This window comes from Paroedura picta, chromosome 5, assembly GCF_049243985.1.
Source record: "Paroedura picta isolate Pp20150507F chromosome 5, Ppicta_v3.0, whole genome shotgun sequence".
Classification (NCBI taxonomy): domain Eukaryota; kingdom Metazoa; phylum Chordata; class Lepidosauria; order Squamata; family Gekkonidae; genus Paroedura; species Paroedura picta.
The window spans coordinates 105,003,249-105,019,119 of record NC_135373.1 but is presented as its reverse complement, the minus strand read 5'-3'; the positions used below and the strand labels follow the sequence as shown (position 1 = coordinate 105,019,119).

Genomic DNA, 15,871 nt, shown 5'->3' with positions numbered 1-15,871 from the left:
CCGTAACCGGTCTGATATATTTTTTAAACGTCTCTTCCACAAGCAGCAAGCTTTCTATTTTATGCAGCTTTCTGTCATTGGAAGCCTGGGCTTTCCGTAAGATATATGACTTAATTGTTCTTCACAGGCATCTTTTGTTTGAGGATTTTTTGTTCTCTTTTTATTACTTGAAAAGCAGTTTTGATACCGAAGACTTTGATGCACACAGGATACAGGGTTTTAAGGTTTTGTTTCCGTTACACTGGAAAGAATAAAACATTGAACATTTCATCCTACAAATAGCTGAATAAGAACATGCCACAGTGTAACCCAGGATCTGACCAGAACAATGAGAATTCCTAAAGCGTTGAGTAAGGATATTGCCTTTCTGCCTTCCGTGAGTTCCAGGAGAAGGCTGTTAGATTACAATGAAATGGCAGTGACCATTGTGGAGTCTAGTAAGAAGCTCTGGACTTACAGTGAATGTAAAGGATGCCAAGATTCCTTGTCACCTAATTTTACTTAGGATCTTATCAAGATGGTGTTGGGATACTTTCCCATCCTGTTCCATAATGGACACAGTGTGTATATTGCTTAAGAGGTGACACCTGTAATTCTAAATGGCCATACCATCAGCCACCCTGTTGTAGTCAGAGATGTGTCTAGTAGAGGATCAACAGGGAAAAACAGCCTTGCAAAGCTTTATGGATTAGGACAAGGTTGGTTGTCGCTTCTTAAAAACTTGGCATTCTCCTACCTGGTGACAGAATTAGATACAGCTACCGATCATGGGTGGCTTCCTAGCTCATTAAATGCCTCCACAATTGCACACTTAACTCATATTGTCAGGGATCTACTTTTATTTTTCCAGAACTGACTTTAGGTTTAATTGGGTTGCAAGTGGGCTTTTGTTCATTGTTGCTGCAGAACATCTCTGACCTTTCATGGGTTTGTATTTGAATTTGCACTGTTTTAAAATACAATAATTAGGAGATTTGAGGGTGCGAGTGAGTACTCTGGCACTTGGATTCTGTGTGTGCGTGTGTGGGGGGGGGGATTAGCTCCCCATTCTAGATTTCACAAGCCGTTTTAGGGAACACATTGTTTCTTCAAGTGCAATGCCAGCTTCTTACAAAAGATCTTTTCCTTTCAAAAGCTGCCTTTGAGCTTCAGTTGTATGTAGCATAAAGTTCAGTAACTTGGCAGTAGCGAGTTGCTATGCTAGTTTCAAAGTGTTAAAAACCAAACGATTATGACGACAGCATATCTAGATAAACTCTACAGACTGTATAGCCAATGCCCTGGTGATGTACCAAAACCTCCTTATCCTAAATCAGTCTTCTGAGGGATGTTGGACAAGGAAGACTTTCCTTATCCACTGAGTGTTTTAAACTGGGGGAAGGAGAAACTTACCACTCTGGCAGTAAGTTTTTCTCTGCCCCAGTTCAAAGCACTGTATGGCTAGAGGGAGGCTGAGTTTCCCTTCCCTTGCCCAATTTATCACAATAGTGTCACCGGCAAAGCAGGGTGCTGGTGGTGTGGAGTTGTCATCCTTTCTGTAGCCATGTTCAGTGTACAGAGTGCTGTAGAAGCGTTCCATCTCTCCTGATGAGGTAGGCTGAATGGAGAGTAAGGTGCAATTGCTTAGAAGGTTATGGCTAAAAATGTCAAACCGTTAATTACCATTATTGAGGTTCTAAGCCTCACAGAAGAAGAATCTGCTGTATTGCTATCCTAGGTGGCCTATGCAATTTTTTTTTTTTTGCTGGACAGACATTTTGAAAGAAGGTACAGCTGTATCTTACTGCTCCGAATACACAGCTTAGAGCAACATGGAACTGCTGGACAGAGAAAGCTATGGCTCCTTTAAATGGAAGATTTAACAAATCCTTCGGTAATTCAGAGGTTGAGCTGCTCCTTATAATACAATCGAGACAGCTGCTAAAAATTCCAAAAGTACAGAGATGACTTTTGTTTAATGTTTGCTTGCTTAATGAAAGGTAGCATACGCAGAATGGCAGACTTTGTAGGGGTACAGCTAAGTAGTCCCAGGGCTTGGTCACAGCCAAATTAGGCAGAGGGCTGCTGGGTTGAGGGCAGAAGTTATCGCTCATTGTTTAAAAATCACTGAGTCACCACAGCCTGTTCCAACAGAAGGGGGCAGGGACGGTATGATTTTTATGCAACCAGGGGCATGTTTATTCTCATTGCTTTTAGAGAGGCAGGACTACTGAAGATGCTCTGCACTTTCTGGCAGGTGAGATGTCCTGTTTGCTTTAAGAGTTGCATAGATACGATCTAGAAAGGAAATAAAACTTACTGCTTTAAAATGAGAATGGAACAGCTAGGCCCCATGCCTGAAGTCGTACTGCAGAAAACGCAGAATCCAAAGGGAAGCAAATGCACTCTTCTGCTTTAAAGCATTGATTGTTACCTGGAGTTCTGCCACTGCTGGAAAATCATTTTGCTGCGTTGTATGAATGGGTATTATCTCTAACCTTGACTAATCCACCTCCTAGAGGTGGTGGCTTCACTTCAGCCCATGGTCAAACTGAGGTGCTATTCTCTAAGAAGCTCCCTGTGAGTTGTTTCTGGTCTACAATACTGTATTATTGAAGAGGTTTGCTTGGTGAGGATCTGGACAACTGCATACTTTCAAGTACCCCTTGGACATATTGATATCCCCAGCATAGACTGTTTTCATTATTACTTGACATTAGCACAGGAACCAAAAGATGGTGTCAAGTCTCGGGTAGCTAATATTGTTGAAGATTCAGGGAAGAAATCTGAGCAAGGAGGGAACAGCGATCTCCAGCCCACACTGCTTCTAGTGCCAGTGTCATGTTCCACCATATATATGTATGTGCACAGTCAGAACACATAGCCAGAAAATTGCTCTAACCCCAATTGAGCTTGCTTTGTGAAGGCTGGTAGATTTTGCTTTTTTGAAACACTGAAGTGCAGGGCATGTTCCCTGCAGGCAGTCAAGCTCCTCCAGCAACGCCTGCAACAAGATACTGTTGCAGACAGGGCAAGCCCCATCAAGTTGTAGCCTACCCCAGTGAAGGATTCCATGCCATCAGCTACCAAAGTTGGATTCGGTTGCATGGTAATAGGGGGTAGGAAGGGGCTTTTCCGCCATGTTGGGATGGTTTTAAGTCTTTTAATGGGAGTTTTAATGGCGTTTTAAGACATTGTGACCCACCACGAGCCATCTAGGGCAGGGGTAGTCATCAACCTGTGGCCCTCCAGATGTTCATGGACTACAATTTCCATCAGCCCCCTGCCAGCATTTGCTGGCAGGGGGCTGATGGGAATTGTAGTCCATGAACATCTGGAGGACCACAGGTTGACTACCCCTGATCTAGGGAGTGGTGGAGAAATAAACAAACAAATAAATGGCAGCTATGGCGTGTTGAGCCCATTTTAAATTTTAGCTGTAGCAAAAAGTCAGCTATCAGTAACTGCTGCTCTTTCTCCTCAGTCCCTGAAACTGGATGCCCCCCTTTCTGTAGCATTGGGATGCTGTTAAAAACTTGGTGTTCTGAATGCTTACCAAAAAGTCCACCATGTCAGGGATGTCAGCTCTGCAAGAAGGATTATATGAAGAGAACTGGGTGATTCTCTTGCCTGAGTGTTGAAGGGGATGGTTCTGATTCAATGCGGGGGGGGGGGGGAGTTCTTTTGTCAGTGTTGTAATCAAATGCAGCAAAATCAAAGCAATCCAAAATCAAAGCAATCCTATTTAAAAGCCACATAGGTCCCTTGGAAGGATCCAGCTTCACACGCTGAGCTTGTTCAGGCATGCAGCAGAGTGGATAAGGTGAAAGTCCTGTGAGCTAATGAGACACTGTGCTACTTACAGTTGCCTGTCCACAGTTCGCTTGCTTTCCACTTCCCCTAGCGCACAGGGAAATGATCACAGTACCTGTGTAATGCTTCAGAAGGTTTCGTGTACATTTGCCAGATGAGTAGGCTGCATGGGGTGAGTCTGGCAGGTCCCATGAAAGGAGGAGGCTTGCTCTGACGGAGGAAGGCTTCTCAGGTGGGAAAAGTCATGGGATCCAACCCCTGATGCATGAGCTTTAACTCTTCAATTTAGTGAAATGGCTTGAGATCGTGTAGGGTGCCCATTCCTATGGCTATGCACTATTTAGGTGCTGGCAGGTACGTGGGTGTGAAACAGGGCCGAGAGGGATGGGTGTGAGCAGGTTGCTGTTGCTTGTTAGATTATCTTTCTTTGCTTTGTGTGTGAGTTGGGCTCCTGATGAGAAACTACATAGATTGGATAAATCAATATATAAAAAGACAGTGGAGAGTTTGCAAATAAATAAAGACGAGAACAGTGTTCTCCCAGGAAGAGAAGAGACTAGTCAGAAAACAGGCTGGCAAATGATTTTCTCAGGTTGCGGATGGTTTCAGCTTTTGCCTCATCCTCATTGGGGTTTCCCCTCTGGGAAGATTCTGAGAGGCTGAAGGTGTTTGTCAGGGACTGCGATTTGCTGTAAGAAAGAAAGAGAGGACGTGTTAGGGATGGGTTACGCACCCCACTTCCCTATCTCGGAGTCCCTGATCTTCTCACATTCTGCTTCCTTGTCCCACTGCTAACTCTCCACTCCGAACTGACATTGTCAACTCAAGAATTCCATTATCATTTGTCTTCCCATCATGGATCTTGAATATAAAACATTTGTTAGACCAAAGTTGCCATTGGACTTAAGCTTTCATTCTAGGTTCTCAGCTTGGGTGACGGCATCACACATGTTATAACTGCATAAAATCCAACTGTTGTTAGAAGTGGAGACAGTAGAAGTAATAAAGGAGTCCCACTTATCCCAAATTTTGTAAACACAAACAAGATGGGTGGGTCACACTGGCCTGAAGATAACTAAAGTAAAACAAAGGCAGTATGTATGTTGCACAATAATCCTTCTTGGATATTCCGTGACATCTTACTGAAATGGACCTGCAAGAGAGACCCTTTATCAGCTCTGTTATGCCAAACAAATGTTTTGAGCTGATGTGACACCAGTAAATCTAAGAGATCCTCCAGTGCATTTTCCCTTTGAAAACTGTAGGTGCACAAGGGTCTCTTGGAGTGGGATGGGGGAGCATAACTCCTCCCCTCTGTGCCATTTCCCAAAAGTTGGTTCTCATATGCTGCTTTTTCTCTACCTAAAGGAGTCTCAAAGCGGCTTACAATTGCCTTCCCTTTCCTCTCCCCACAACAGACGACCAGTGAGGTGGATGAGGCTGAGAGAGCCCTGATATTACTGCTTGGTCAGAACAGCTTTATCAGTGCTGTGGTGAGCCCAAGGTCACCCAGCTGACTGCATGTGAGGGAGGAGTTGAGAATCACAGGACGGCTTTCCTTTTTAACATGGTGCTAAGGCCCATCTTGTGGGCCTCTTGTGGCGCAGAGTGGTAAGGCAGCCGTCTGAAAGCTTTGCCCATAAGGCTGGGAGTTCGATCCCAGCAGCCAGCTCAAGGTTGACTCAGCCTTCCATCCTTCCGAGGTCGGTAAAATGAGTACCCAGCTTGCTGCTGGGGGGTAAAACGGTAATGACTGGGGAAGGCACTGGCAAACCACCCCGTATTGAGTCTGCCATGAAAACGCTAGAGGGCGTCACCCCAAGGGTCAGACATGAGTCGGTGCTTGCACAGGGGATACCTTTACCTTTACCTTAAGGCCCATCTGACTTGTTTTGGTGATCCTGCATTCTCAGCAAGAGACGGTTCTTTGTCAGTTGTGTTTGCCAAGCTCTTCATGAACTGCCACGCATGGAGGCAGGAGAAGAATGCAAGAGACATGCTAGTGGATCAGGCTGGTGGATCAGGCTAACAGTCCATTCATTGTGGTTCGACTGGATGTTTCTCAGGAAGCTCAGAAAAAGGGCACGAGGACAACATACCTTTAAGATTCTGGTGAGAAGGTGGGTATATTTTACTTATTAATGAATGGGCATTTTAATATCGAGACTTTCCTTGTGGCTCAAGGTGACTTAGAAATTCAAATTTAAAATATCCAAGACGTCGTGTAATCCCATTCTTAAAAATGCACCTGGCATATCCCATTAAAAGCCCTTGCAGAGCCTCCTAAACACTTCTAGGGACAGCAACCTCCCACTTCCTCGAGAAGCTCAATGCGTGGAGTGTGGGAGATGCAGCGGACAAAGCCCAATGTCCTCTAGGCTGTGAAGGAATTCAACCCTGCTTCTTGAGCAGGGATTATATATGCTGATTTGAATGAGCATTGGAAAAGATTCCCACCCACCCAGTCATACTGCTAGCCATGCAAAGTATGTACAACTGGGGGAAGAACTGCCTTCCTCCCTAGCGTGTGGCTCAGCTCAGCTGCTTGAGCCACCCAGCGCAATTGGTGCATCTTGCTTAATGTTCATACCTCCTTGTGGCACATGGCACTTTGGCCATGGTGGGGGTCTCCACTTTGAATAACAAAATACCCAGCTGCCAAAGGGGGAGGTACCTACTTTAGATGAGGGTGAGGAGCGGCCTGCTGCTTGGGGAGTTCAATGGAGCTTTGCGGGCCAAGTGCTCGTCCTTGGGCTGGAGGTCTAGGCTGCTGTGGGGGGAAGGCGCCTGGTCTGGACGGCTGGCTAGGGGAGCTTCCAGCGGACGTTCTGCTTTGCTGGGGAGAGCCAGGCGATCGCTGCTGCTGCGGTGAGGTGGACTGGGGGCTCAGCGGTTGTTGACCCTGCGGAGAGAGCCTTTGCTGGGGCGGAGCCGCTGTGCGTGGAGGCTGTGGTCCCTGAGGCTGGCGCGGGCCCCCTGCATCAAAGAGGCACATCCTAAAATAACACACGGGTCTGACATCTGTGTGACCAGAGGAACTGAAAGAAACTATTCGATATTAGCACTTTGGTGTTGCTGCCACTGCAACCTCCCCATTCTGCTTTGTGAGACAGCATCCTATCTGGAAAATGTTTTCAAAAAGGGAAAAAACGAGTAAAGATGCCAATGTATTTGTCGACTATATCGAGGAACTACAAAGCACAACATTGTGCAGAAAGAGTGCTGCAAAACTGGAGAGGCTTCCAATGGAAGCAACACACTGTTTGCTCTCTCCTCCTTGGGAATTTTCTACAAAACATTTTTTCAATCTCATCCCTAAATTGTGCCATTTAACTGCACAGATATCTTGCAATCCTTTCGTTTGCTTATTTATTTATATATTTATACCCCGCTTCAATGAGCCTCTTGTGGCGCAGAGTGGTAAGGCAGCCGCCTGAAAGCTTTGCCCATTAGGTTGGGAGTTCAATCCCAGCAGCCGGCTCAAGGTTGACTCAGCCTTCCATCCTTCCGAGGTCGGTAAAATGAGTACCCAGCTTGCTGGGGGGTAAACGGTAATGACTGGGGAAGGCACTGGCAAACCACCCCGTATTGAGTCTGCCATGAAAACGCTAGAGGGCGTCACCCCAAGGGTCAGACATGACTCGGTGCTTGCACAGGGGATACCTTTACCTTTACCCCGCTTCTCCTGGCCACTGCCAGCCCGAGGAGGCTTGCAATAAGACAATAAAAACAAAAATCCAATGTCAACAATAAAACATCCCCAGCCCCAATTAAAACAACCCAACGTTAAAGCAACAGCAACAGCAGGATGGCGGAAACAACACAAAGGACCCCATAGCTCAGCCATTCCAACCACCATTGCTGTCTGCTCAAACTGGCAGTAGCTTGCCAGGGTCTCAAGCGGAGCTCTTTTACATCCCCCCTACGGCCTGGTCCTTTTATCTGGAGATACAGGATGGTGTGTGTGTTGAACCTAGGAAGTTCTGCATGCCAAGCTGATGCTCTACCTGCAGCCCCTCCTTACTGACAAAGCCGGTGCTGTGGTTATGTGTGCTTGGAAGTCGTAGCAAATAAAAAACATCATTATTTCTAATCCCCTGTTATCTACAGATCAGGGCAACACTGTTTCCTACTCTTTAATGCTTGGAAGTGCTAACTTGGTACCTTGAGGAGGCGGTCGGGGTTCGGAAAGCTGTCCAAGTTGAGCGGCCGGCTGAGGCTGCATCTGTGACTTCACCGACACCTGTTGAGGCTAGACGTTAAAAGACAAAACTTCACTGCATTGAAGTGGGTATCACAACAGCGTATTGTCTGCCATCATCCAGCCAGGGATGATGCCTGATGATAAATTCAGGCCTTGTTTTGTAAACGAGGCCCAGTAATGCAGGGGCAGTTAAATTAGGCTGTTCCTAGGGAGGAAAGAAGTCTTTCAAGTTAATGCTAGCATCCTGTGTGTCAGGAAGAAAACCCCTGGGGGGAAATCTTGGCCCATGCAATTCTGTCCATAGTTTCCAATGTTCTTTGCCTGTCTTATAATCATAACACCAGCATGGAATTTATGAATTTAGGTATGGCTGGAACATTTCAAATTTTGCGAGGGTTGTAATGACACGTTGGCTTTCTTCTTCTATCCTTACCCAAGGCCTCAGAGGTGAAGGAGAAGATCCCACCGTCAGGACCATCTGAGTCATTTTGGAGACAACCAGATCTGCAATTAGCTGCCTGTCTTCTTCCACGTGCTCCCCTATCAGGGGCATTGAGCTGTCCATCACCTGGATAGAGATTACACGAGTCTTTAATGTTAATGGCAGCCACTTGATCGTCCTTAGGCTATATCGTTAAATGAAGGAAGGGTACTACATGGCACAGTCAGCACTAATATAACGCTCAACTGCCTGGGGACTGCATGACAGATTCAAGACAGCCAAGTATCTTACCCTGAGTACGCCAGGTTTCTGAACAACACTGCACTGTTCCATTAAAAGGAAAAACTGGCTAAAGGAGCATATCTGCAGTGTTTGGTTTTCAATAGTAAATAGAATATTTATTTGTTTATTATTGTATTTATATACTGCCCTCCCCGGAGGCTCAGGGTGGTTTACATGAAAGAGGAACGATAGAGGTAACTCAGTTTGTAATAATGTGATAACAATTAACATTATAGAATGGTAGAACACTGGGGAGACCATTAGATCAACTCGTACTGAAGGCCCAGTGGGTTGGGCAGATAGTGATTGTCATAGGAGGGGAGTCTCGGGCCAATGGGAAGTGATGGTTCATGTCGACCTCAAATTAGTCAGCGTGACCTTGGGCTCGTCACGGCACTGATAAAGCTGTTCTGACCGAGCAGTGATATCAGGGCTCTCTCAGCCTCACCCACCCCACAGGGTGTCTGTTGTGGGGAGAGGAATGGGAAGGCGACTGTAAGCCGCTTTGAGCCTCCTTCGGGTAGGGAAAAGCGGCATATAAGAACCAACTCTTCTTCTTCTTCTTTATGCACTGTCTCATTTACGGGTTCCACTTAGATGCTGCAGACACACACATGACTTTGTCTTAATCCAGAATCAGTCCCTTGGGATTCGTGTTGTTTACTCAGACCGGCGGTGGTTCTCCAGGATCTCAGACTGAGGCCTCTCACAACACCTAGCATCTGACTCTTTTAGCAGGAGTTGCCGGGAATTGGAACTGGGACCATGTAGTGTTAAAAGAATGATTCTGACCAGTAGATGGAGCCATTAGACTCCCAAATTGTGCTCCTAAATTTAAGTTTGATACTATTCCCTAAGCGCATGGCATTTTTAGAGCTGTTCTGTAATTGTCCACATCACATCCATCAGCACAACCACCCTGTACGGTGAAAAGGAACATTTTGTGCACTGGATTTGGGGTGAGGCCAAACCATGTACTGGCTATATTAGCACATTGTTGACACCTTGGCTGCCATTACCAGGAGCTGCCTTTGCCAGCAAGGGTCTGGGATCAGGAATAGGTGGGGAACAATCCTAGTTTGTATGATTTTATTAGTTGAGCTATATGAGTTTTGTTAATATCTTATTCGAAAGCCCATATTAGTGGGAAGGCATCATGTAGGCCAGGGGTCGTCAACCTGTTGTCCTCCAGATGTCCATGGACTACAATTCCCATGAGCCCCTGATAGCAAATGCTAGGGAATTGTAGTCCATGAACATCTGGAGGACCACAGGTTGACTACCCCTGATGTAGGCCATGTCTCACTCTGACCAATTAGGTTCTTTCCCTGTTAGCATTTCTTTCTTTGTATTGCCAGAAATGATGTCATTTGTTCAGTCTAGTTATTATAGATGCTACATATGACACTGCTGCCAAACTGTTGTAGATCAGTGTTGTGTATGTCGGAATCCCGCCCTGATTCCAGAGCTGATCTGCAGGGATATTGCTTGCTTTGCATTGGGTCAGCAGGACTCCTCCTCCAATGGACCCATCCAAAATGCTGCTGAAACACCTGTATGACAGAGTGGCGCCTGGAACAGATGGGGGACATCACAAGGCTGCCTTTAACTTTGACATCCCTTCCTCCATAATGTTATACTAAAGTTTTGCTTACTCCTCTCAGTTTTTGCATGAAAAAGGAAAGTGAAATGATGAAAAGTAAATTGGATGCTTAATATGTTTGTGCACATTCCAATATATGTGGTGCTCTGAGCTGAGCCCTTTCAGCTGAGAAGGGCCTGGAGCCCCCAAATACAACTTCTTTCTGAACCTAATTCTAGGCTGGCTGGCAAGCCTGTATAGCTGCTGCTTGTGCTGTGTCTGGTTTGCAAAGCAGCCAGTCCTCAGTTTTCTTCCTTGTTTTGGAGATGGCTGTTCCTTCCTAGGATGTCTTCAGCGACTAAGGCACTGGATACTTTATCCTTTGCTGGGTGGGCAGGCATGACAGGATTGCAAGGGGAAATGTAGTGCTATGTTGCACTCCACCATTGGTAGTATTTAACCAAATGCACCTAGCCAGTTCCCTGGAGGGGAAATTCCCCCAACCTAGGATCCCTTGTTCCACAGCTGCTCCTGCAGCTGTTGAGAAAAAATTAATGTAAAGAAATGACTGATGGGCACATCTGGAAGCAGGGTCAGTCTGCTCTAGGAATCATCTCAAACTCAATGATTTCTGTTCATGAATAATGCCCCCTAAGACCACACTCCTGGATTTCACTGGCTTGTAACCCCAATACGTTGAGAGCAATGAAATCAGCATAATATGCCCATGCTGTGAAAGCAGACTATACAGAGATAAGTTCCCCTGGAGAAAATGACAGCTTCAGAGGGTAAACTTTATGGTATGCCAGAAATTCTAGGCGAAATACCTCCCTAAATTGTCTCCTCTACAGGTACCCCCTTCTAAGGCTGCTATCCTCCAGGTGGGGCCTGCAGATCTATGGGAATTACCACTGGTCTTCTGATAGCAAAGGTAGCTTCCCCTGGAGAAAATGGCTGCTTTGAAGAGTAAAATGTAAAATTAAACTCTGCTGAGCTGCCTCCCCTTCCCAAACCCCATCTTCCCCAGGTTGCAACCCCAAATCTCCAGGAATTTCCCAAGATGGAGTTGGCAACTTGAGCAGAAGAGATTATAGCCAAAAAGCTGAGAGTCAGGGGGGAGGTCCCAGGGACCTTCTCATCCATAAGCGATTGCCTTAAAAGCCCAGCCCTGGGAACATGAAGTAAGGAATAAGATTTCTGAATGGAAAATGTGACATGATCAACCAGTAAGCCAGTCTCTTTGCCCTGTCCCTTATTGGCTTGTTTGAGAATTTGGAGCTCCATCTCTATCCCTGTCTGAGGCCACAGCACAGTCTGTGTCTCTCTGCTAGGGCAGTATATAAATATAATAAATACATTATGAATTGTATAGCTGATTAATGCAGAGCTCCTGCTTTCTCCTTTGTGGAACCACGTTAATGTCCAACTATTGGACACGCAAGATAGTGAGAGGCTGGTCTGTTTAGAAGTCAATCCATTTTTCTCAATGGGACTTAAACCCCGAAGAGTTTTTTTTTAAAGAATCACAGCCAGTTTTTCTTTTATGGGGGTGTTCAATTTATGTTTTAATTGAATGATGAACGGTGGGGGTGTTCAATTTATGTTTTAATTGGCTGTTTATTATAGAGTAATTTCTGTTCATTTGTGCTTGGGAAAAACAGATATACCTAAACTAAAATAAATTAAAAAATAAATAGGCAAATTGGGCCACCGTAGAGATCAATAGATCAGACCACGAATTTAGAGTTTATTCCACGGATGGACTATGAGAATGGTGGGTCAGGCAAGATAACCCTCGATCATCATGAGGCCAGAGGTAGCGGCTCTATTTTCAGCGGCAGCACAAAAGCATTCAACCCCGTGGAATTATTTTGGATTTCTCTAGAATGAAATAAAACCTGACCTTGTAAGGCTGCTAAACTAAATGCCCAGTTGGCACAAGCAGGGAAGAAAGCTCTTTCTCCATCCTTGAGAAGGAGAGCTCCATGTAGCAGCTGATGGACCAGGCGGATGTGGCCTTCACAGCCGGGCAAGGTCAGCGGCTGCCTCCTGACACAGCTGCTTTCTCCTGATAAGGGATTCGAAAGGGAGAAGGACAGAAGGAAGAGTCTGGGAAGCCCTTCAGCCTTGTCTACAGGCATCTTTCGCACTTCTGTATTACCAGGAAGTGACAGCTCAGCTTGTGGCTGATTTTGTGTGCCAAGTGTGGGCGGACAGGAAAGAACCAAAGAGTTGATTAAGCCTGTCAAAGGGATGGCGGAGACAGCAGCCACAGGGTAAATAAGCTGAGCACTATGACTAAGTGTGAGGAGATGGGTGGAGCCCAAACAGCAGTAGGACAAGCATCGTTACCGGGGACTAGAGTTGCCAAATGACCAGATCCAACTGTCCTGGTCTGCTCCTGAGCAGCTGATGAGCAGGTGGAACTTTCCATGGCATTGAGTATTACCATTCAGTAACATCTGCAGATCAGGCTGTTTTCAAAAGCTGAGAAGCAGATGCCAGGAAAGTTGACAGCTCTACTGGGCTCATGATTGGCAAACGCACAGAAATGCCAATATCCAACCCAAAGGGGTGGCACTTTAATAACCTGCTGAGTGTACACCCTGGCCACAGTTAAAATGGTTATTAAAATGTTCTCACAGGGCCTTAGGGAACTAGGTTTGAATTTTGCTTCCCTTCAGAGCAGATGTAATGGCCTCTGCTGTGTATTGCTTGTGGCCACCCCACTTCAAGCCAACATGTTCCATGGCCAGACCTTCCTGCTTTACTTGGGCGCTTCTCAGGTTATGTTTGGCCTCCTGAAGGTCTCTCTCGAAGGCTCTGACTCCTTGACTGAGTCCTGGCAGTCAGGCATCTACTGTGAATTCCATGCTCAGAACTCAATGTCCAAGCATAATGGGCCTATTCAGATCAGGACCACATAGAGAGGAAGCCAATGCTTCCTCCTGCATCCTTTTCCTGACCTGAACTGGCCTGAGTGGGGGAAGGACTACTTGTCTATGACAGAGTGGAAAACATCAAATGTAATTAGGCCTTAAAGTAGGGCCAGGGTAAAGAGTAGGCATATAAGTCTCACGGAGTCTCAAAGTGGCTTACAATTGCTTTCTTTTCCTCTCCCCACAACAGGCAACTTGTGAGATAGCTAGGGCTGAGAGTAGGGTTGCCAGCTCTGGATTGGGAAAAACCTGGAGATTTTGTGGGTGGAGTCTGCAGACGGTGGGATTTGAGGAGGGGAGAGATTTCAGTGGGGTATAATGCCATACAGTCCACTTTCTAAGCAGCTGTTTTCTTCACAGGGGAACTGATCTCTATTGTTTGGAGATAAGCTGTAATTCGGGGGGGGGGGGGAGGGTTCCCAGATCCCACCTGGAGGTTGGCATCCCTGGCTGAGAGAGTTCTGAAATAACTGTGACTGGCCCAAGATTACCCAGCAAGCTTCATGTGGGGAATCAAACTGGCTTCTCCAGATTAGGGTCTGCTTTTCTTAACTGCTATACCATGCTGGTTTTCTCCTCCATGGGCATACAGTAGGAAGTCACATGTCCCCCCCCCCCAGGGTGACAAGAACCTATAGGAATAGAGTCCTCCTGCTTAAAGGGACCAACAATTCACATTGTTCAAGAGTATCGTCAAAGTAGCAAACATTCAGACAGGTTTGCCGACCTTTAAACTGGCCCCTTCAGCTATCCTCTTATTGTCATTTTCCTGCAAGTAATTATTGCCAGTTTGGTGTAGTGGTTAGGAGTGCGGACTTCTAATCTGGCATGCCGGGTTCGATTCTGCGCTCCCCCACATGCAACCAGCTGGGTGGCCTTGGGCTCGCCACGGCACTGATAAAACTGTTCTGACCGGGCAGTGATATCAGCACTCTCTCAGCCTCACCCACCCCACAGGGTGTCTGTTGTGGGGAGAGGAATGGGAAGGCGACTGTAAGCCGCTTTGAGCCTCCTTTGGGTAGGGAAAAGTGGCATATAAGAACCAACTCTTCTTCTTCTATTGGAGAATTGTGTTTGATAATGTGCCATGAAAACTTCACTTGGCCATTTCCACAAAGACTAAGGCTGCTGCCTGGATAAGCAAAATGCCCTGTCCCTTTAACAGAGGTGGAAATAGGCAGCTTAAGCTTGTTCAACATTACCTGAGAAATGAACATTTGAAGCATGAAACTGCCTTATGCTGCATCAGATCATTGGTCCAGTCAGTATAGTCTACTCAGACTGGCTTTCCAGGGTTTCAGGCAGAGGACTTTCACATAATCTATTATATGATCCTTAACTGGAGATGGTGGGGATTGAACCCAGGACCTTCTGCATACCAAACAGATGCTCTACCACTGAGCCTTTCCAGTTGTTTCTACCCCAAACTGATTTTAGAAGGATCAGTTTAATAGCTGGCTGCAACCTGGAGGGGGAGAAAAAAATAGTCTCCTGGACCTTTAGCAGAGGCTGAACTTGTGGAAATGGGCAGCTGATGCTTTTCACAGCATGGGGGTAAGTAATTTCACCAAGTAAAATAACACAGGACATCTGTCTCTGAAAGGAACAGGACATTTTTTCTCCAGGCTGCTAGAGACTCTCAGACTCTTACAATTTTTGTTCTTGGATCCAGAGGAAGATAGCTGCTGTCTCAGAACCCATAAACTGAATTCAAGATTTTTGTGGTGATGTTATGGCCTTGCAATTCTGCAGAGCACAAAATGGCAACTGTATCTCTAATAAAACTCTGTGTGTGGTTTGGGGGTTTTATAAGGTGGGAGCAGGGTTAGAATGCTACAGTGGCCAGTAGGATCCCTGGCTTCTTGACCTCCTTGGAACCTAATGCTCAGCTGGGAGATAGAGATTGCCTTTGTTTATTTTGGCAAAGGTGGGTTGCAAGCCATTCTCATTGGCTAAATTATCCCATGATTAATTAAGAGCGCTCATGTATTTTTCCAAGCGCAGCTACCCAGGAACCCATTTATGACAATTCAGCTGTTAACTTTGTTCGTCAAAGGAACACTGGTTAACAATGACCCCCCCCACACTCATTGTGCACTGATAGACCCCCCTAAAAGTGCCCAGTGCAACATTACCAGCAGCTGCTCTGGAACAATTCACCAGAAAAGAAAGAGAGACCAAGAGAAAAGATCGGGTTAAACTAACATATTTTCCTTCCTGGCAGCACACTTGTCTCACATGACCTTTGACCTGTCACTGAGTCCTGCAGGAGACTTGCACAGTGCAAGAATGTGCCGTTACCGCAGGGCTCATGTGGTTCTCATCAGCTTTGCGGCACTCAGTGGGTGGGAGTGCTTTCCCACATACCGCTGTTTCGATTTGTCAGTGGCCCTGAATGTAGCTGTAGGCCAGCTTTGCTCATCTCCCTGCGTTGGTGGAGTTTACAGCAGGTCAGACACCAAGTCTCCATTCCAACATCCTCATGCGGTAACCAAGGACACTTGAGCATTCTTCAGCACACTGGCCCCGATTTTCTTCTCCCTCCCACTGAGTAGATCTTAAATTTCAGCTTTGATTTCCCCCCCTCCCTATTGCTGCCTTTTCAGATATTCACCCCTCTCGCGGTGACC

At 46.2% G+C, this 15,871-nt stretch overlaps 1 protein-coding gene across 3 annotated transcripts in view; it reads right to left on the bottom strand.

Annotated features, from left to right (window-relative positions):
- Window positions 1-4: 4 nt before the first annotated feature.
- The window catches only part of SYN3 (synapsin III), a 218,315-nt gene continuing 202,448 nt past the window's right edge, over window positions 5-15,871 (bottom strand). For 2 of the 3 annotated variants that reach the window (XM_077339669.1, XM_077339668.1), the window contains exons 11-14: window positions 8,430-8,564; window positions 7,957-8,044; window positions 6,471-6,768; window positions 5-4,481 (exon numbers count right to left, since the gene is read on the bottom strand). In XM_077339669.1, the coding sequence (XP_077195784.1) occupies window positions 4,349-4,481; window positions 6,471-6,768; window positions 7,957-8,044; window positions 8,430-8,564 (654 nt within the window). In that variant the 3' untranslated portion in view covers window positions 5-4,348. The remainder of the gene's footprint in view (window positions 4,482-6,470; window positions 6,769-7,956; window positions 8,045-8,429; window positions 8,565-15,871) is intronic. The other variant, XR_013231385.1, reaches the window with a different exon arrangement.